The sequence below is a fragment of the Lampris incognitus genome, chromosome 17 (genome assembly GCF_029633865.1).
Source record: "Lampris incognitus isolate fLamInc1 chromosome 17, fLamInc1.hap2, whole genome shotgun sequence".
Lineage (NCBI taxonomy): Eukaryota > Metazoa > Chordata > Actinopteri > Lampriformes > Lampridae > Lampris > Lampris incognitus.
The window spans coordinates 1,328,625-1,350,138 of NC_079227.1; the positions used below are offsets into that span (position 1 = coordinate 1,328,625).

Here is a 21,514-nt window from a genome sequence, read left to right on the forward strand (position 1 = left end):
GAGACAGAGAAAGAGAGCGAGAGAGAAAGAGAGAAAGAAACAGGAGAACGAGAGTCAGACAGAGAGTCAGAGAGAGAGAGAGCCAGAGAAAGAGTCAGAGAGAGCCAGAGAAAGAGAGCCAGAGTCAGAGAGCGAGAGTCAGAGAAAGAGTCAGAGAGAGCCAGAGAAAGAGAGCGAGAGTCAGAGAGCCAGAGAAAGAGAGCGAGTCAGACAGAGAGAGCGAGAGTCAGAGAGAGCCAGAGAAAGAGAGCGAGAGTCAGACAGAGAAAGAGGGCAACAGTCAGACAGAGACAGAGAAAGAGAGCGAGACTCAAAGAGACAGAGACAGAGAAAGAGAGCGAGAGTCAGACAAGGAGAGAGAGCCAGAGAAGGAGCGTGAGAGTCAGACAGAGAGAGAGAGCCAGAGAAGGAGAGTGAGAGTCAGGCAGAGAGAGAGAGACAGAGAAAGAGATTGAGTCAGACAGAGAGAGAGAGAGCCAGAGAAAAAGAGAAAGAAACACGAGAGCGAGAGTCAGACAGAGAGTCAGAGAGAGAGAGCCAGAGAAAGAGTCAGAGAGAGCCAGAGAAAGAGAGCCAGAGTCAGAGAGAGCCAGAGAAAGAGAGCGAGAGTCAGAGAGCCAGAGAAAGAGTCAGAGAGAGCCAGAGAAAGAGCGAGTCAGAGAAAGCGAGCGAGAGTCAGAGAGCCAGAGAAATAGAGCGAGAGTCAGAGAGCCAGAGAAAGAGTCAGAGAGAGACAGAGAAAGAGAGCGAGAGTCAGACAAGGAGAGAGAGCCAGAGAAAGAGAGCGAGAGTCAGAGAGAAAAAAACAGGAGAGCGAGAGCCAGAGAAAGAGAGCGAGAGTCAGAGAGCCAGAGAAATAGAGCGAGAGTCAGAGAGCCAGAGAAAGAGTCAGAGAGAGACAGAGAAAGAGAGCGAGAGTCAGACAAGGAGAGAGAGCCAGAGAAAGAGAGCGAGAGTCAGACAGAGAGAGAGAGACAGAGAAAGAGATTGAGCGTCAGACAGAGAGAGAGAGAGCCAGAGAAAGAGAGAAAGAAACAGGAGAGCGAGAGTCAGACAGAGAGTCAGAGAGAGAGAGCCAGAGAAAGAGTCAGAGAGAGCCAGAGAAAGAGAGCCAGAGTCAGAGAGAGTCAGAGAAAGAGAGCGAGAGTCAGAGAAAGAGAGCGAGAGTCAGAGAGCCAGAGAAAGAGAGCGAGTCAGACAGAGAGAGCCAGAGAGAGAGAGAGCAAGAGTCAGAGCCAGACAGACGGGGAGAGAGAGACAGACAGACAGAGCCAGAGAAAGAGAGCGAGAGTCAGACAGAGAGAGAGAGCCAGAGAAAGAGAGCGAGAGTCAGAGAGAGAAAGAGGGCAAGAGTCAGACAGAGACAGAGAAAGAGAGCGAGACTCAAAGAGAGAGAGAGCCAGAGAAAGAGAGTGAGAGTCAGAGAGAGCCAGAGAAAGAGAGCGAGAGTCAGACAGAGAGAGAGCCAGAGAAAGAGAGCAAGAGTCAGAGCCAGACAGACGGGGAGAGAGAGACAGACAGACAGAGCCAGAGAAAGAGAGCGAGAGTCAGACAGAGAGAGAGAGCCAGAGAAAGAGAGCGAGTCAGACAGAGAGAGAGAAACAGAGTAAGAGAGTGAGAGTCAGACAGAGAGAGAGCCAGAGAAAGAGAGCAAGAGTCAGAGCCAGACAGACGGGGAGAGAGAGACAGACAGACAGAGCCAGAGAAAGAGAGCGAGAGTCAGACAGAGAGAGAGAGCCAGAGAAAGAGAGCGAGTCAGACAGAGAGAGAGAAACAGAGTAAGAGAGTGAGAGTCAGACAGAGAGAGAGAAACAGAGAAAGAGAGCGAGAGTCAGAGAGAGAGACAGAGAAAGAGAGCGAGAGTCAGCCAGACAGACAGACAGGGAGAGAGAGCCAGAGAAAGAGAGTGAGAGTCAGACAGAGAGAGAGAGCCAGAGAAAGAGAGCCAGAGTCAGAGAGAGCCAGAGAAAGAGAGCGAGAGTCAGAGAAAGAGTCAGAGAGAGCCAGAGAAAGAGAGCGAGAGTCAGAGAGCCAGAGAAAGAGAGCGAGTCAGACAGAGAGAGCGAGAGTCAGAGAGAGCCAGAGAAAGAGAGCGAGAGTCAGACAGAGAAAGAGGGCAAGAGTCAGACAGAGACAGAGAAAGAGAGCGAGACTCAAAGAGAGAGAGACAGAGAAAGAGAGCGAGAGTCAGACAAGGAGAGAGAGCCAGAGAAGGAGAGTGAGAGTCAGACAGAGAGAGAGAGCCAGAGAAGGAGAGTGAGAGTCAGACAGAGAGAGAGAGACAGAGAAAGAGATTGAGAGTCAGACAGAGAGAGAGAGAGCCAGAGAAAGAGAGAAAGAAACAGGAGAGCGAGAGTCAGACAGAGAGTCAGAGAGAGAGAGCCAGAGAAAGAGTCAGAGAGAGCCAGAGAAAGAGAGCCAGAGTCAGAGAGAGCCAGAGAAAGAGAGCAAGAGTCAGAGAAAGAGAGCGAGAGTCAGAGAGCCAGAGAAAGAGAGCGAGTCAGACAGAGAGAGCCAGAGAGAGAGAGCGAGAGTCAGAGAGAGCCAGAGAAAGAGAGCGAGACTCAAAGAGAGAGAGCCAGAGAAAGAGAGTGAGAGTCAGAGAGAGCCAGAGAAAGAGAGCGAGAGTCAGACAGAGAGAGAGAGAGCCAGAGAAAGAGAGCAAGAGTCAGAGCCAGACAGACGGGGAGAGAGAGAGACAGACAGAGAGAGAGAGACAGAGAAAGAGAGCGAGAGTCAGACAGAGAGAGAGAGAGCCAGAGAAAGAGAGCGAGAGTCAGCCAGACAGACAGACAGGGAGAGAGAGCCAGAGAAAGAGAGTGAGAGTCAGACAGAGAGAGAGAGACAGAGAAAGAGAGCGAGAGTCAGACAGGGAGAGGGAGCCAGAGAAAGAGAGCGAGAGTCAGAGCCAGACAGACAGACAGGGAGAGAGAGAGTCAGACAGAGAGAGAGAGACAGAGAAAGAGAGCGAGAGTCAGACAGAGAGAGAGAGACAGAGAAAGAGAGTGAGAGTCAGACAGAGAGAGAGAGACAGAGAAAGAGAGCGAGAGTCAGAGCCAGAGAGAGAGACAGAGAAAGAGAGCGAGAGTCAGACAGGGAGAGAGAGCCAGAGAAAGAGAGCGATAGTCAGACAGAGAGAGAGAGACAGAGAAAGAGAGCGAGAGTCAGACAGGGAGAGAGAGCCAGAGAAAGAGAGCAATAGTCAGACAGAGAGAGAGAGACAGAGAAAGAGAGCGAGAGTCAGACAGAGAGAGAAACAGAGAAAGAGAGTGAAAGTCAGACAGAGAGAGAGAGACAGAGAAAGAGAGCGAAAGTCAGAGCCAGACAAACAGACAGGGAGAGAGAGAGACAGAGAAAGAGAGCGAGAGTCAGACAGGGAGAGAGAGCCAGAGAAAGAGAGCGAGAGTCAGACAGAGAGGGAGACAGAGAAAGAGAGTGAGAGTCAGACAGAGAGAGAGAGACAGAGAAAGAGAGTGAGAGTCAGACAGAGAGAGAGAGACAGAGAAAGAGAGCGAGAGTCAGACAGAGAGAGAGAGACAGAGAAAGAGAGTGAGAGTCAGACAGAGAGAGAGAGACAGAGAAAGAGAGCGAGAGTCAGAGTCAGAGCCAGACAGACAGACAGGGAGAGAGAGAGACAGAGAAAGAGAGCGAGAGTCAGACAGGGAGAGAGAGCCAGAGAAAGAGAGCGAGAGTCAGACAGGGAGAGAGAGACAGAGAAAGAGAGCGAGAGTCAGACAGGGAGAGAGAGCCAGAGAAAGACAGCGAGAGTCAGACAGAGAGAGAGAGACAGAGAAAGAGAGCGAGAGTCAGACAGAGAGAGAGAGACAGAGAAAGAGAGCGAGAGTCAGACAGAGAGAGAGAGCCAGAGAAAGAGAGCGAGTCAGACAGAGAGAGACAGAGAAAGAGAGCGAGAGTCAGACAGAGAGAGAGAGAGAGACAGAGAAAGAGAGCGAGAGTCAGAGCCAGACAGACAGACAGGGAGAGAGAGCCAGAGAAAGAGAGCGAGAGTCAGACAGAGAGAGAGAATCAGATAAAGAGAGCGAGAGTCAGACAGAGAGAGAGAATCAGATAAAGAGAGCGAGAGTCAGACAGAGAGAGAGAGCCAGAGAAAGAGAGCGAGAGTCAGACAGAGAGAGAGAGACAGAGAAAGAGAGCGAGAGTCAGAGTCAGACAGGGAGAGAGAGCCAGAGAAAGAGAGCGAGAGTCAGACAGAGAGAGAGAGCCAGAGAAAGAGAGAGAGAGTCAGACAGAGAGAGAGAGCCAGAGAAAGAGAGCGAGAGTCAGAGCCAGAGAGACAGACAGGGAGAGAGAGCCAGAGAAAGAGAGCGAGAGTTAGACAGAGAGAGAGAATCAGATAAAGAGAGCGAGAGTCAGACAGAGAGAGAGAAACAGAGAAAGAGAGCGAGAGTCAGACAGAGAGAGCCAGAGAAAGAGAGCGAGAGTCAGACAGAGAGAGAGAATCAGATAAAGAGAGCGAGAGTCAGACAGAGAGAGAGAATCAGATAAAGAGAGCGAGAGTCAGACAGAGAGAGAGAGCCAGAGAAAGAGAGCGAGAGTCAGACAGAGAGAGAGAATCAGATAAAGAGAGCGAGAGTCAGACAGAGAGAGAGAGAGCCAGAGAAAGAGAGCGAGAGTCAGAGCCAGACAGACAGACAGGGAGAGAGAGCCAGAGAAAGAGAGCGAGAGTCAGACAGAGAGAGAGAATCAGATAGAGAGCGAGAGTCAGACAGAGAGAGAATCAGATAAAGAGAGCGAGAGTCAGACAGAGAGAGAGAATCAGATAAAGAGAGCGAGAGTCAGACAGAGAGAGAGAGCCAGAGAAAGAGAGCGAGAGTCAGACAGAGATAGAGAGACAGAGAAAGAGAGCGAGAGTCAGAGCCAGACAGACAGACAGGGAGAGAGAGAGGAATTTGTGTTCTCGTGTCTTCCCAAGTCAGAGGGTTGTGTGGAAAACCTGCCAGCAGACTGAAGAAAAAGAAAAACCATCAGGATCGTCTTTCTGTCAGTTTCAGTGTATTTTCAGTGTTGATGAACACTAACGGGGCTTAAACAAAGTACAAGTGGTACCTTGCTGACTTGTATAAAACTACAAAGCAGACATACAACAGGACACAGAACAGAAGATATTGTAGAAATACACATGAATTAATTTCCAACCCTTAAATAGCTCAACTCATGTTGATGTCACGATTTGCAGATGACACACTGCTTCTGAACCACAGCCTACGATGTCATGACACAGTGATACATGTTCCAGTGTTGCGACTCCCAGAATGTGATGATTTGGGGATATGCAGGTGCTCACATAGAAGAACATAATAAATAAAAATCATCAGTTAAAGGACCTTTGAGAATTCAAGTACACTCCTGTCATCCCGTCACCAGATATTGGCCTATTTCAGAGATACACAAACACCACTGTGCCTCCATTAGCGGTACATGGAGTGTTTGGGGGCAGCTAGATTGAAATTACAGCAGAAAACTAGAACTGAGTTTACCTGTTCTAAATTCAGGTTAAGCAGGCAGGTCGATCATCTCTAACCACACCTTAATCATGTGCTTCAACGATGTTGCTGAGATCCACAGAAACTCACAGTAAAAAACTTGCTGTATGCAAACCGATGAAACCAACACTCAGATAAGGCACTTTGTTGTTCACTCATACGAGTGGCATTCACACTATAAAAGATGATCTCCGAAACTACTGTAAGAACCAACCAATACCTGCTGATAGAGCCCAAAGAACAATTACACACAGTTAAGCAGACAGACCCACTGTGATGAGACACAAAACAGAAATAAGGGAAATGTGTGTGTGTGATTATCATTAGCTCCACACTGAGGACAAGTGGATGGAAAAATGATCAACAAAGGAATGAGAAAGTGTTCATGCAAAAGCCTTTTCCCATACACAGATCCAACAACAGCAACTGAATCTAAAACAGTTAGTCTCTGTTCCAACGTACGACACTGCTTTCATCCAAAAATACTGAACAATGACAGTCTGTGTGATGAAGGTTTGGCATATTGCACTGAAGATCAAAATCAACTGCAATTTCTAGAAAACAATAAAGTCCTACAATGAATGCACTATTCACGGTCGGTCCATTCACCCCGCAGCTCATGTGGCTTGCAAATCAAATCTTCTGTCTTCACTTGGCCACCGTCAAAAAGTTTGTGAGGTGAAAATGGCTGAGCGGTCAGTAGTAAAGCTGAGTCCCTGTCCAGTTGGTGATCCAATACTTCTTCTGCGGCTCCTCGGGCTGAAAGCCCAGATTGAGCTGGTAGCGTTCAGCCTGGCAGATCTTCACCCCGCGGTGCTTTGGCATTATCCGGTAGTAGATAGCCCGCTTGAAAAATCCAAGCTGGATGAGAGAGAGAGAGAGAGAGAGAGAGAGAGAGAGAGAGAGAGAGAGAGAGAGAGAGAGAGAGAGAGAGAGAGAGAGAGAGAGAGAGAGAGAGAGAGAGAGAGAGAGAGAGAGAGAGAGAGAGAGAGAGAGAGAGAGAGAGAGAGAGAGAGAAGGGGGTGAGATTAGAAAACACAGAAGACTCCACATTAAAGCAAGAGTGCAGTTTGGATCAATGAGGACAGAAGAACTTTTATTAATCTGAGATGAAAGAAGGAAAGTTAGGTGAAAAGAAATTTACAATCATCATCCAAATCAGTCCGCAGACAGTTCTGAGGAAGATGATAGACAATGATGAAGATACACAGCAAAAGGTTTGCAGTCGTGCTAAGGTGCATTAGCCTGAAAAGACCCAAGAAAAGTCGACTAGAAGAAGCTGAAAGAAGAAACGGTGAAATCAGAGTTGAATCTGATCCCATTTACAGATGAGCTTTCCATTGGAAGAACTGACTTATTACCCAGAAACCCGCATGGTGTGTTGGAGGACCTCCACATTTTAGGAGGTGTCAGTAGTCTTCAGTTAGCCTCTCTGTCTCAGAGGGCTGGATCTTCATCTCAGCCTTCTGGGCCTTGGCCTCATACATCTCCCTCCTGCTAGCCCTCCGGAAGAAACCACACTAGGGGAAGAAGAGGAGGAGGAGGAGGAGGAGTAATGGGAGGTTACACAAATAACCTGACGTGGATGTTAGACCCCAATCACACCAGCATTGGTGAACATGACATTTAGCAGCAAATTCAATTCACATCAATGGATTCACTTCCATGTGCAAAGCGAATTCAGAGTTGAGGTTTGGTGGACTTCGACATGACGCCGATGTCAACGTCAGAGCTTTGTGTAGTGGCTTTTGTTCTGGTGCTCCCAATGGTTTGTTTTCATGTCACAACTCTAAGTAACACTGGAAACCAACGTTATCCTGACTGTGCAGAAAGCATCGCATGCAGGTCACAATTTTTGACGGTTGCAGATGTTGGTGTAACACCAGCAATATACTGCAGCGGTACTGTTCATACTGTGGAGGAAGAAGACTGACCAACAAGGTCATCTGACATGGTAATACTGAACAACATGTCAAGCCACACAGAACATTTAATTAAACCTCATTAAGCATTTGATAATGTTTAATTTTGTATTTTAGCACGTATCACTAGCTCGTGTGCATTCAACATGCAAGGTCCTTCTTTTCCTGTTAACAATTTCCTGTGGGCATCTTGATGGGAATGTTGGACCCCACCAGCACCAATAAAAAATAACATATAGAGGAACAATTACAGGACGCTAATACACTGAATGACTGTTGCTACCAAAGTGCGAGCACGGAAAGGGTGTTAAATATGATATTTACAATGTAAAAACATTATGGGTTGCATCTTTATTTGCTCTTCAAAGGTGATCAATACATTTTCAAAATTGAACTAAATTGTCCTGATCACCAGTGTAGTGGAGCAGAAATGTCCATTCAGTTTGTGTCTTTAGAGTGAAACGTGTTCTGATGGACACAATCCATGTGGGGGCGACCATCATCCTTACCTTCCACAGAATAAGACTGATGACTCCAAGAAGAAGTATTCCTGCCACAGCAGCCAGGATGATGATCCACAGTGGGATCTGGTAGGGCATCTCCTCTCCTAGTACCGGGTCAATGTCCACCGTGAACTGGTACAATAGAGAGTCCAGTAAGCTCACCAGCAATACCAGTAACACTTTTATCATCATTCTCTGCACCACCACCACACACACACCTCTATGGTTTCACTGGCCATCTTGATGGTTGGTTTGTCTGTGATTAGTTTTAATGTACCCTGACCTTTGACCTTGACCCTCAAGGCATTGGAATAGTCCTAGAGAGAAGCACACAGAAAAGGACCAGTGCTAAATTCCTTGAACATTCAGGTTCCTGTTTCTACAGGACAATATTCTGATACACATGCTTGTACGCCATCATTATTCATTATCATTCAGTCATTTCGGTCTTGGTGATGGCTGACCTCCAACATGGTGCTGTTCCAGACGCGAGACCGGATGATGATCTTGGCTGTGTTGGTCATGTTGACCAGCGGACAGGTGAAGGTCACGCACCGTGCCGTCCGTTCAGAGCAATCCTGCATAAAACATCCAAAAAAAAAAAAATATGTATATACATATATATACGTATATACTGAACAAAAACATAAATGCAACACTTTTGTTTTTTCTCCAATTTTCCATGAGCTGAAATCAAAGATCTAAGACTTTCTATGCACACAAAAGGCCTATTTCTCTCACATGTTGTTCACAAATGTGTTTGGATCTGTGTTAGTGAGCACTTCTCCTCCGCCGAGGTAATCCTCCACCTGATACGTGTGGCATATCACGATGCGGCTTAGACAGCAGGATCACTGCATAGGTGTGCCTTAGGCTGCTCACAACAAAAGGCCTCTTTATATTTCTGTTTATGTTTTGGTTCGGTGTGCATGTGTGTGTATATATATATATATCAACACAGATACAGGAAAAACGATTTTAATGCATAGCAGTACAGGCCTGTTTCATGCGTCTCGCACTCATCAGCTGCTAATGTCTAATTAGCAGCTGCTAATATTCCGCTCCTCATTAGTTGAGCACTAAACACCATTGACGGTTTTGGAAAAAAACGCAATGTACACACTTAACGGTAGGGAAAGTGCTCAACAAATAAGGAGCAAAATCACCCAGTGAGTCAAGTAAATTCTTTATGAGACAGTACAAGCCTGCTTCATACACACACACACACACACACACACACACACACACACACACATATACATATATATACAGAGGTGTGAAAAAGTGTTTGCCCCCTTCCTGATTTCTTATTTTTTTGCATGTTTGTCACACTTAAATGTTTCAGATCATCAAACTAATTTAAATATTAGACAAAGATAACACAAGTAAACACAAAATGCAGTTTTTAATGAAGGTTTTTATTATTAAGGGAAAAGAAAAATCCAAACCTACATGGCCCTGTGTGAAAAAGTGATTGCCCCCCCCCTGTTAAAATATAAATTAAGTGTGGTTTATCACATCTTTGGAAAGCTGAGTTCAATTTCTCTAGCCATACCCAGGCCTGATTACTGCCACACCTCTTCTCAATCAAGAAATCACTTAAATAGGACCTGCCCGACAAAGTGAAGTAGACCAAAAGATTCTCAAAAGCTAGACATCATGCTGCAATCCAAAGACATTCAGGAACAAATGAGAAACAAGTAATTGAAATCTATCAGTCTGCAAAAGGTTATAAAGCCATTTCTAAAGCTTTGGGACTCCAGCAAACCACAGTGAGAGCCATTATCCACAAATGGCGAAAACATGGAACAGTGGTGAACCTTCCCAGGAGTGGCCGGCCGACCAAAATTACCCCAAGAGCACAGCGACGACTCATCCAAGAGGTCACAGAAGACCCCACAACAACACCCAAAGACCTGCAGGCCTCACTTGCCTTAGCTAAGGTCAGTGTTCATGACTCCACCATAAGAAAGAGACCGGGCAAAAATGGCCTGCATGGCAGAGTTCCAAGACGAAAACCACTGCTGAGCAAAAAGAACATAAAGGCTCATCTCAGTTTTGCCAGAAAACATCTTGATGATCCCCAAGACTTTTGGGAAAATACTCTGTGGACTGACGAGACAAAAGTTGAACTTTTTGGAAGGTGTGTGTCCCATTACATCTGGCGTAAAAATAACACAACATTTCAGAAAAGGAACATCATACCAACAGTAAAATACGGTGGTCTGGGGCTGTTTTGCTGCTTCAGGACCTGGAAGACTTGCCGTGGTAAATGGAACCATGAATTCTGCTGTCTACCAAAAAATCCTGGAGGAGAATGTCCGGCCATCTGTTCGTGACCTCAAGCTGAAGCGCACTTGGGTTCTGCAGCAGGACAATGATCCAAAACACACCAGCAAGTCCACCTCTGAATGGCTTAAGAAAAACAAAATAAAGACTTTGGAGTGGCCTAGTCAAAGTCCTGACCTGAATCCGATTGAGATGCTGTGGCATGACCTTAAAAAGGCGGTTCATGCTCAAAAACCCTCCAATGTGGCTGAATTACAACAATTCTGCAAAGATGAGTGGGCCAAAATTCCTCCACAGTGCTGTAAAAGACTCATTGCCAGTTAACGCTTGATTGCAGTTGTTGCTGCTAAGGGTGGCCCAACCAGTTATTAGGTTTAGGGGGGAATCACTTTTTCACACAGGACCACGTAGCTTTGGATTTTTTTCCCCCTTAATAATAAAAACCTTCATTTAAAAACTGCATTTTGTGTTAACTTGTGTTATCTTTGTCTAATGTTTAAATTTGTTTGATGATCTGAAACATTTAAGTGTGACAAACATGCAAAAAAATAAGAAATCAGGAAGGGGGCAAACACTTTTTCACACCACTGTATATATACACTATATATGTATATAATCCAGTGAGTCAAGTAAATTCGTTATGAGACAGTGTTTCATGGCATAAACAATCATGAGCTGTGAGTAAAGCTGCTACAGGAGGACAGAACACACCATCTACTGCCTCGTCATGCACATCACGTGCACAGCGTCCAGTGGGGAAGGGAGAGGTGCCACATTCCAAAACTGAAAAACACGTAATCGCTAACGGTCCAGTGGGGGGTGGGGGGGTATTTGTGTATTGTCCTGATTTATTTATAATTACAAAATGGGTGCTTATATCTACAGTGCTGCTTGAAAGTATGTGAACCCCTTGAGCAGTTTAGATGTTTCTGTTGTTGTACCATGATTTTCTTATTCTATCATCACCAGTTTTTATGTATGAAATGTCAGATATATGTTTATCAGTTGCAGGTACTTGTTTAGTGGGACTTGTTTAAGTAGCCCAAAAACTACATGAAACATGGAATTAGTGTATGTGCAAAAGTAAGTGAACCCCCAGCTGCATTGGTTAAGTCAAGCAGGTAACAGACTCGGGTGAAACACATTTGGGTGCTTAATTAATCATTTGAGCAGACCAATGAAATGAGACATCCTTGGGAAAGGGTTTGGCCTGCACTAATTAAAAGAGAGAGGAAACCAACCAAACCACTGTGGTCTCATACAAATCAACAAGGCCGAGAGCAAAGGAGATATGCGGGGACATGAAGAAGAGGGTAGTGACTGCCCATCAGTCTGGGGAGGGATATAAGACCATCTCCAAAAGATTCCAGCTCCATCCATCCACTGTAAGACAAATAATTTACAAATGGAGGGCCTTCAACATGACAGCAACTCTGCCTAGAAGTGGACGCCCATCAAAACTATCACCCAGAAGCACCAGAAAAATAATAAACCAGGTAAAGGCCAACCCAAACATCACCTCTAGAGAGTTGCAGACCTCTCTGGTAGCATCTGGGACAAATGTGCATGTGTCTACAATCAGACGGAAATTGAATAGCCATGACATTCATGGGAGGGTTGCTAGAAGGAAGCCTCTGCTCTCAAAAAAGAACAAAGCTGCCCGTTTCAACTTTGCCAGAGAGCACTTGGACAAACCAGAGGCCTTCTGGAAGTCCATTCTCTGGACAGACGAGTCCAAAATAGAATCATTTGGTCACAATCAAAACCAACATGTTTGGAGAAAAGCCAACACTGCATATGAAGAAAAGAACCTCCTCCCAACAGTGAAGCATGGTGGTGGAAATGTGAAGGTCTGGGGCTGCTTTTCTGCTTCTGGACCTGGACGACTCCATATTATCCAAGGAACCATGAATTCTCCGGCATATCAACAAATTCTTGACCAGAATCTCCTGCCATCAGTCAGGGAGTTGAAGCTGGGACGAAAATGGATTATGCAACAAGACAATGACCCAAAGCATTCCAGCAACACTACAAAGGAATGGCTTCAGAGAAAGAGGATTCGTACTCTGGATTGGCCCAGTCAAAGTCTGGACCTTAATCCAATTGGAATGTTGTGGCGAGACCTGAAGAAGTTGGCACATACCAAATGTCCCTCCAACCTCTCTCAACTGGCTGAGTTCTGCAAGGAGGAGTGGGCAAAAAACCCCATAAGCAGATGTGAGAGACTGGTTAGTGGTTACAGAAGACGTTTGGTTGAAGTGATGGCTGCAAAAGGAGGAGCCACAAGCTACTAATACAAGGGTTCACATACTTTTACACATGTTAAATGTTCAGTTTTTGTGAAATAAACCACCTTTGTTGAATTAAATAATGAAAATATATCTCTTTTTGTGTGTGTGTGTGTGTCCATTATTTGGAAGGCTTTACAAATTGGGATTTGGATGTATGTGTAATAAGCTTATCTTAATGTTTTTTACAAAAACAGTGACCATGTCTGGAGGGTTCACAAACTTTCAAGCAGCACTGTATGTGTGCAGCTGCAGGCCAGTTCATTGCTGTTATTCAGTGTGGACATTTGTGGTTTGCAGATGATAAAATATTGTTCAGGTACACATACTAGGTTACACATTTTAATACTGGCTGAATATGTTTTGTTCTTTCAGAGGCTTTTCCAGGTGGTTGAATAATTAATGTTTCTGTCTGCCAATGACCAAATATAAGGGCTTAAAGAGACATACGTGGGTCTAACTGAGGGGACATTCAAAACTAGGTTTAATACACACATGTAGCTTTACAAACAACCGTTTAAAGAGTGTCACATGTTTAAGCAAATAATAAATACTTTTCTGTGTGAAATAATACTTTTCCAGAAAAGTTTTTTATTATTTGCAGACCTGATATGTTCACCTTGAATCACAGAAACAAATTGGCCACCAGTTGTAGACACTGAAAACATATCTCCTTTGTAACTACAAGTAAAACGTCTTTATTATTCTCTGCCCCCTCCCCATTAGATGATACACACGTGACATTTACTAGTTTGTTTTTCTTTATATATATTTTATCTGCCTGTCCTTCCAACTGTGCCCCAACACCACCCCACTATATGATTCACATAAATTACCTTGTTATATTGTAAATGCAGGCCATTTCAACAGTGCCCTGGTCCCTAAGCGCTTTTCAAAACAAGCCCCAGTCGCTTACCCCATTGGTTGTAATGTTTCTACCCCTCCATTGGTTGCTGTGCATCATAAATACCTGCCCCATTGGTTGTTATAGTTTAAATGTTTCCTCATCTGATTGATTGCTGTCCAACTGAACTTAGGGGGGTGACGCTGGGCAACATAAACAGTTTCTTTGTCGAATCACATTGGCAGCTGATGAGTGCACCATGCACCAAACAGGCCTGTACTGCTATGTATTACAACTTTTTTTCCTGCATCAGTACTGATATTTTGCTCCTCATTAGTTGAGCACTTATAACAACACCATTGACAGTTTCGAAAAAAAAAATATAAAGTAGAAAGTAGAACTATTGTAATATATAAAAGGATGATTTGACTCATGATTAATTTTAACATAAAGCATATTTTGAAAGATTTGTTAAGCCACAAAAATCATTTTGGCAATTATGTAAATCAAGTCACATGTTTTAGAATTATTTCACTATAGAGGTGGTCCCAAGGTTACGAACAAGTTCCATTTTTGATTCTGTTCGTATGTAGAATTTGTATGTAAATCAGAACAGTTATTCAGTTTACATCTAGCGTCAATTAGTCAAATGTTTGTCTTAGTATATAGTATATATTTTACCTAAAACATCACAAAAATAATGCAGTAATAATAATAATCTAATTTCTTCTTTCAGCTTGTTCCCTGTTTCTCAAAGGTCACCACAGAGGATTTTATAGTTTCCATCGGTACCCTGTGAGCGCACAGCACCAATGGCAGTTGTCGTTAATCTGGGCCTCGACCGATCCAGTATTCATTCATTCATTCATCATCAGCCGCTTCTTCGCGGTAGGGCCGCGGCCGCAGCAAGCTAAGTAGGGCACTCCAGCCGTCCCTCTCCCCAGCACCGTCCTCCAGATCCTGCTGGGGGATCCCAAAGCGTTCTCAGGCCAAATTGGACATGTAACCCTCCAGTGAGTTTTGGGTCTAGCCCGAGGTCTCCTCCCAGTTGGCCGTGCCTGGTAAACCTCCAAAGGAAGGTGCCCAGGAGGCATCCTGATCAGATGCCCGAACCACCTCAACTGGCTCCTTCCGACGTGAAGGAGCATAGGTTCTAGTCCGAGCTCCCTCTGGATGTCCGAGCTCCTCACCCTATCTCTAAGGCTGAGCCCAGACACCTTACGGAGGAAACTCATTTCAGCCACTTGCATCCACGATCTCACCCTTTCGGTCACTACCCAAAGCTCATGACCATAGGTGAGGGTTGGAATGAAGATTGACTGGTAAATTGAGAGCTTTGCCTTCCAGCTCAGCTCCTTCTTCACCACAACGGTCTGGTACAACGTCCGTATTACTGCTGATGCTGCACCAATCCGTCTGTCAATCTCCCGCTCCATCCTACCCTCACTCGTGAACAAGACCCCGAGATACTTGAACTCCTTTACTTGAGGCAACAACTCATATCCAACCTGGAGGGAGCAATCCGCCATTTTCCGGTAGAGAACCATGGCCTCAGACTTGGAGGTGCTGACTCTCATCCCAGCCATTTCACACTCAGCTGCAAACCGCCCCAGTGTGCGCTGGAGGTCGTGTTCCGATGAAGCCAACAAAACCACATCACCTGCGCAGAGCAGAGATGCAATTCTGAGGTTCCCAAAACGGACACACTCCTCACCTTGGCTGCTCCTTGAGATCCTGTCCATGAATATCACAAACTGAATCGGAGACAAGGGACAACCTTGGCGGAGTCCGACACCCACTGAAAACGTGTTTGACTTTGTGCTTAGAATGCGGACACAGCTCTCACTTTCGTTATACAAAGACCGGATGGCTTGTAGCAACTGCCCCAGTACCCCATACTCCCGCAGTACCCCCCACAGAGTACCCCGGGGTCCACAGTCATAAGCCTTCTCCAAGTCCACAAAACACATGTAGACTGGCTGGTCAAACCCCCATGCCCCCCTCAGCACTTCCACAAGGGTAAAGAGTTGGTCCGTTGTTCCACGGCCAGGACAGAATCCAAATTGTTCCTCCTGGATCCGAGGTTCGACAATCAGTCAGAGCCTCCTTTCAAGCACCCTAGAGTAGACTTTATCAGGGAGGCTGAGCAATGTGATGCCCCGATAATTGAAGTACACCCTCCGGTCCCCCTTTCTGAATATGGGAACCACCACCCTAGTCTGCCACTCCACTGGTACTGTCCCCGACCTCCACGTGACACTGAAGAGGCGTGTCAACCAAGACAGCCCAACAATGTCAAGAGCCTTCAGCATCTCAGGGCGAATCTCATCCTCGCCTTGCCACCGAGGAGCTTTTTAACTACTTCAGGGGCGTCTGCCAGGGATATGGGTGGGGCTTCTCCTGAGTCTTCAGACTCTACCTTCTCCACTGAGGATATGTTAGCCAGGTTCAGAAGCTCCTCAAAGTGTTCTTTCCACCACTCAACAACATCCCCAGTCCGGGTCAACAGTTCCCCTCCCCGGCTGAACACAGCCTGAGTCAAGCCCTGCTTTCCCATCCCGAGTCACCAGATGGTTTGCCAGAACTTCCTGGAGTCCTCCTCCATAGCCTCGCCCAACTCCTCCCACACCCGAGTTTTTGCTTCAACGACCGCCAAAGCGGCAGCCCTTCTGACCTCCCGATACCTGTCTGTTGCTTCAGGAGACCGCTGGGCCAACCAAGTCCAAAAGGCCTCCTTCTTCAGCCTGACGGCTTCCCTTACTGTGGTGTCCACCAGCGGGTTTTTAGGTTGCCGCCTCAACAGGCATCGATAACCTTATGACCACAGCTCCTGCCTGCCGCATCTGCAATAGAGGAACATGGGCCACCCAGCCTCCCTTGGGATACAAGAGAACTTCTTCCGGAGGTGGGAATTGAAGACCTCACAAACAGGGGCCTCCCCCAGATATTCGCAGTTCACCCCCACTACACATTTGGGTTTGCCAGGTATTTCTGGCAGCCTTCCCCGCCATCTGATCCAACTGATCACCACGTGGTGATCAGTTGACAGCTCTGCTCCTCTCTTCACCCGAGTGTCCAAAACATACGGCCGCAGATATGATGATACGACCACAAAGTCTATCAGCAATCTTCAGCCTAAGGTGTTCTGGTACCAAGTACACTTATGAAATACCTTATGTTCAAACATGGTGTTTGTTATGGCCAATCCGTGGCGTTGTTGAGGCGGCAGTCATCACCACATGGGCACCAGCCGCCATTAACCTTCATGACCATATGCAGCGGGGAGGCCCATGGACTGTTGCAGCGGCGCACAATGCCAAGGCGCTCCATGTTGGCAAACTCCTCCCTGGCGATGGTGAGCTTGGCTTGGTCGACGCACTGTGCATGGGCATAGACTGGAGGCCAGTGGTGGTTATGTGGTGTTCCACTGCATGCTTGGTGACTGCTGATGAGAAGATGGGCTTTGTGAGGACCGGAAACTCAGCGAGCAGACGCTGACATTCATCCCTGGTGGCAAGCATATTGGGCAAATCGATGGGACCCACCTCCCCCAGCGTACATGGGTAGAAGCAGAAGGAGACAGCGTTAATCAAGCGGCGGTTTTTAACACCCACCAACAGTCCATAAGCGCACAGGAAATCCGCGCCCAGGAGGGAAATGTAATACTTTGTGGTTTTGCTATAGTCACTCTTACAGTGGTCTTATCGGAACTTGACAGGAGACGATATCACGTCTGACTACTCTTTATTGCAGCCTCCATCTTGTGTGTTTGTCATGCAGCAAGCATCCTCATATAACCCTGACATATGCAAATGAGGCGTCGTGTCAGCCAATTATAGCTTGTTCAGAAAGCTAAAGCTCGTTTGGTGTTCAACCGCCCTAAGTTCTCCCACAAAACTCCCCTTCTCATGTCCCTACACTGCCTCCCAGTAGCTGCTTGCATCCAGTTTAAGACTCTGGTGCTAGCCTACAGGGCAGTCAAAGGAACAGCTCCTTCCTATCTCCAGGCCATGGTCAAGCCCTACACCCCCGCCCGACCACTTGGGACGCCTGGTTGCCCCGTCGCTCAGAGGCCCCTGCTGCCGATCGACCCGGTCATGGCTCTTTTCTGTCCTGGCCCCACAGTGGTGGAATGAACTCTCCACTGATGTCAGGACAGCGAAGTCGCTGCCCATCTTTCAGCGCAGGTTGAAAACTCACATCTTTAAGAACTACTACCCTGTTACTTGCTCTTAGCATTTATTGTATTCACTCATTTAAAAAAAACAACAAAAAAACTCTCTTTCTTACACTTTTACTTCAGCACTGGTTTTGCTCTTAGATGCTTGTTTAGATGCACTTATGACCTCTGATGACTAGTAGTTCTGATCTCCTACGTTAAATGATGCACTTATTGTAAGTCGCTTTGGATAAAAGCATCGGCTAAATGACTGTAATGTCATGTAATATCCTATGTTATGTCTAGCTACAGGATATTACATCCCTCTTCTTTTGTAATGAAATAACATAACATTAGAAAATAATTGTTTATTAATTCTGTGACATTTTATCAATTAAAGAACGACTAATGCAGATCTAATAATAATAATACTAATAATATCATAATAATACTTTCACCTTTCGGAGTTTCACTTGAACAATATGCTAAACAGTGCATTGCCCCTTTTCTCCTTGCAGAACAGATAAGTAACAGGTAAGTAATAGGTATGTTGAACCAACACATTTGCAATTCAATTAGAATCAGAATTTTTTTCTTTTATAGGGCAGCGATCTGCCTACACCCTTTACAATTACAAGTCCAGCACTTTTCTCGGCTTGACTCTGCGCCCAGACCTGGTAGTGACACAAGGTGTTTGCCCATCAATGGCAAAGTCCTCAGTGCCAGTAGTGTCTGCAGGTAAGTTCTGGGTCGTTTGAATGTCCAGCCCATCACACACATCAGCTGTGTGTTGTGGTTCACATTCTTTGGTCTGCAGGAGGCAACGGCGGTTGCAGCGGTACGTTTGGCCCTAAGCAGTGCGGATGTGGTGAGACCTGTCTGTATCTGCAGGTTGAAGGATGGTTGCAGGTTTCCACTGTCCATTTTCCAGTTGGTAGTGTACAGGGCCCAGCCTGCAATGCTGACAGCAGCCTGACATTTTGGTTGTAGTACCAGCGCTGCTGGAGTTGCTGCTGTTCTTGCCTCTCTCTCACTGACTTTTGGCAGACGACCTGAGGTTGCAGGTGTGTCGCTGTGGTGGGGAGAATGGATCTCAGCCTTCAGCTCATAAGCAGCTGTGCTGGTGACTTGAAGCCATCTACTGGAGTGTTCCGGTACTCCAGCAGACTGTGGTAGGGATCCGTCTTTTCAGCTTGTGCCTTGTCCAGCATCGCTTTGGCTGTCTGGACTGTTTTTCTGCAAGCCCATTGCTTTGCGGGTAGTGGGGGCTTGTTGTTGTGTGTTTGAAGTCCCATGCACTCGCAAAGTTCCTGAATTCCTGTGAGCTATATTGTGGGCCGTTATCTGAGATTACCTTTTCACGAACGCCATTCTGGGAGAACATGGCTTTCAGCTTACGGATCACCGCTAATGAGGTGGTAAAATACAGCCTCTCAAGCTCGAAGTACATGCTGTAGTAATCAACAGCTACTACATAGTCCTCTCCCTTCCAGGAAAACAGATCAGTGGCAATGACTTGCCATGACCTCTCTGGAATTTCGTGTGACATCATTGGTTCCTCTGGGTTTGATTTTCGAGGTTCAAGCAGATAGCGCACTTCTCCACCATGGCCTTGATTTCTTTTCCCATTCCTGGCCAGAACAGGAGGTCTCTGCTTACTTTTCTCCATGCCCAGGTGTGGAGTGTGTATGCGTGTAAGCATGTTTGCTCTGAAGAGAGTGTGAGACGGTGATTTTCTCACCTTTGAATAGGATTCCATCCATTTCAGATACTTCCTCCCTGTGGTTCCAGTATTCAGCTATGGTGGGCGGGCATCTTTTTCTCGCCTCAGGCCATCCTGACTGTATCATCTGCTTCAACACGGTGAGCTGAGCGTCTTGTTCAGTTGCTGCTTTGATGTCAGCAAGCTTTCTGTCACTCACTGGCAGGTTGCTGATGACTGTGTGAGTATCGACGCCCTCGCTCAGAGTGTGGTCACTGTAGGCTTTTGACTTCCTGGAGAGTGTGTCTGTGACAGAAATATCTTTACCTGGATGATGGATGATTGCGATGTCATATTTCTGCAGCTGTAGGATCATTCGTTGTAAGCGTGGAGGAGCTACTGCAAGGGGCTTTCTCAGTATCGACTCCAATGGCTTGTGATCTGATTCTATGATGACCTTGCGCCCGTATATGCATTGGTAAAAACGTTTACACCCAAAGAGAACAGCAAATAAACTTAGCACAAAAAGTAAGGAAATTTGTGTTTGGTAGATGATGTCTTTGTTGTAACAATGCTTCTTGGCAATAAATCTTATATCAGGCAGTTGATTGTCAGCACCTGGGGTACCAGAAGCTCAAAACGAGTCAATAGCAACAGCAAAATAAGCTGTTTGGCATTGGCAGAGAAGATTTGGCAATTTTTTCATGGGCGCAACCCAGATACTCAGCTCTGCTGCTCATCCCACAAATGCATGTTCCTTACACATGTGGCGCCATTTAAAAGGGAAATAAATGGTATAAGATTTATTGCCAAGAAGCATTGTTACAACAAAGAAATAATCTACCAAACACACATGTCCTTATGTTTTGTGCTAAGTATAGTTCTTTCTCTATTTGAGCATAGTTTTCTTCTGTGGCTGTGAGTGATTTGGAAGCATACGCGATGGGCTTACCTTCCTGTAGGAGCACTGCCACTAAGACACTCTTAGACGCATGGACTTCGAGCCTCAGCTCCCTGTTGGGGTCATAGTAGGTGAGCATGGGTCCTGGCTCCCATGTGATGAGGTCCTTCATCTGCTGGAAAGAGTGAGTGGTGCGTTTCATCCCATACAAACTCATTGCTTTGCTTCAGGAGCTGGCGGAGGGGTGCATTTACTTCGGACAGCCTGGGAGCGATTCGAGCCAGGTAGTTCACCATCCCCAGAATGGTCTCCAGCTCAGCCTTGTTTCGTGGTGGCTCCATCTCCTTCACGGCTTTTACCTTTTTGGGGTCCGGTTTGATGCCGTCGTGTGTGAGCCTGTGTCCAAAGTAACTGACCTCTGTGACGCAGATCTTGCTCTTTCCCGGGCTGAAACACACTCCCCTCTCTCTGGTCCTCTCCACCATGGCTCGCAGGTTGGCATCATGCTCCACCTTGGTTCAGCCATAGACCAGGATGACATTGACGATTGCAGCGACGCCACTCAGCCCTTTGTAGGTTTTGTCTATTTTTCTTTGGAACTCATCCTGTACCGAAATGATGCCAAAAGGCAGGCGGAGGAACCTGTGTCGGCCAACCACAGTATTGAATGTCGTTAACATGGAGGATTCGTGTGTTAGCTTAATTGCCCAGTAGCCTGACCTTGCATCCATGATGCTGAAAAACTGTGCTCCTGCCAGTTTTGCAGTGATGTCATCCAGCGTGGGAAGTGGGTAGTGTGGTCTTTTGATGGCTTTATTCAGATTGCGGGGATCTAGGCATATCCTCAGTTTGCCTGTGTGGGGCTTCTCTACCACGCATTCACCCAGTCTGTAGGCTCGGTCACCTTGGAGATGACTCCGGCCTTTTCCATGTCATCCAGCTCGTCCCTCAGACGGCTGCGGAGAGTGAATGGGATTCTCCATGGTGGGTATATGACTGGTGTGGCTGTGGGGTCCAGGTGTATGCTGCATTCACCTGGACACTGTCCGATCCCCTGAAAAACATCTGCAAATTCCTCCACTACATCACAGTTTTCAGCTTGTGCAGCATTAACAGACAGGACCAGCTTGATTAGAACCATGTCAAGACAAGCTTTCAGTCCTAAGACAGGTGGAGCTTGGGTGCTGACTATATAAAATTCAAGTGTCATGGCAGTGCCCTTGTACATACTGTACTTACAGCTCAGATTACAGGTCCCTTTAACATTAGTAACACACTTCCAAACAGTTTGTGAAAACGGTTAGCTGTAATAATGTTGACCTAAGCACCTGTATCTAACTTGAATTTAACTCTGTGCTTTTCTTGACCGATTTCAACCTCAGCAATGGCCTACTTCCTGTCT

General features: G+C 46.3%; 1 protein-coding gene across 1 annotated transcript in view; it reads right to left on the minus strand.

The window, feature by feature from the left end:
- Positions 1–5,001: 5,001 nt before the first annotated feature.
- Positions 5,002–21,514, minus strand: part of itga3b (integrin, alpha 3b) — a 139,432-nt gene continuing 122,919 nt past the window's right edge. Inside the window, exons 22-26 of the mRNA XM_056297237.1 lie at positions 8,394–8,507; positions 8,148–8,246; positions 7,936–8,061; positions 6,866–7,024; positions 5,002–6,365 (exon numbers count right to left, since the gene is read on the minus strand). Of these exons, the coding sequence (XP_056153212.1) occupies positions 6,914–7,024; positions 7,936–8,061; positions 8,148–8,246; positions 8,394–8,507 (450 nt within the window). The 3' untranslated portion in view covers positions 5,002–6,365; positions 6,866–6,913. The remainder of the gene's footprint in view (positions 6,366–6,865; positions 7,025–7,935; positions 8,062–8,147; positions 8,247–8,393; positions 8,508–21,514) is intronic.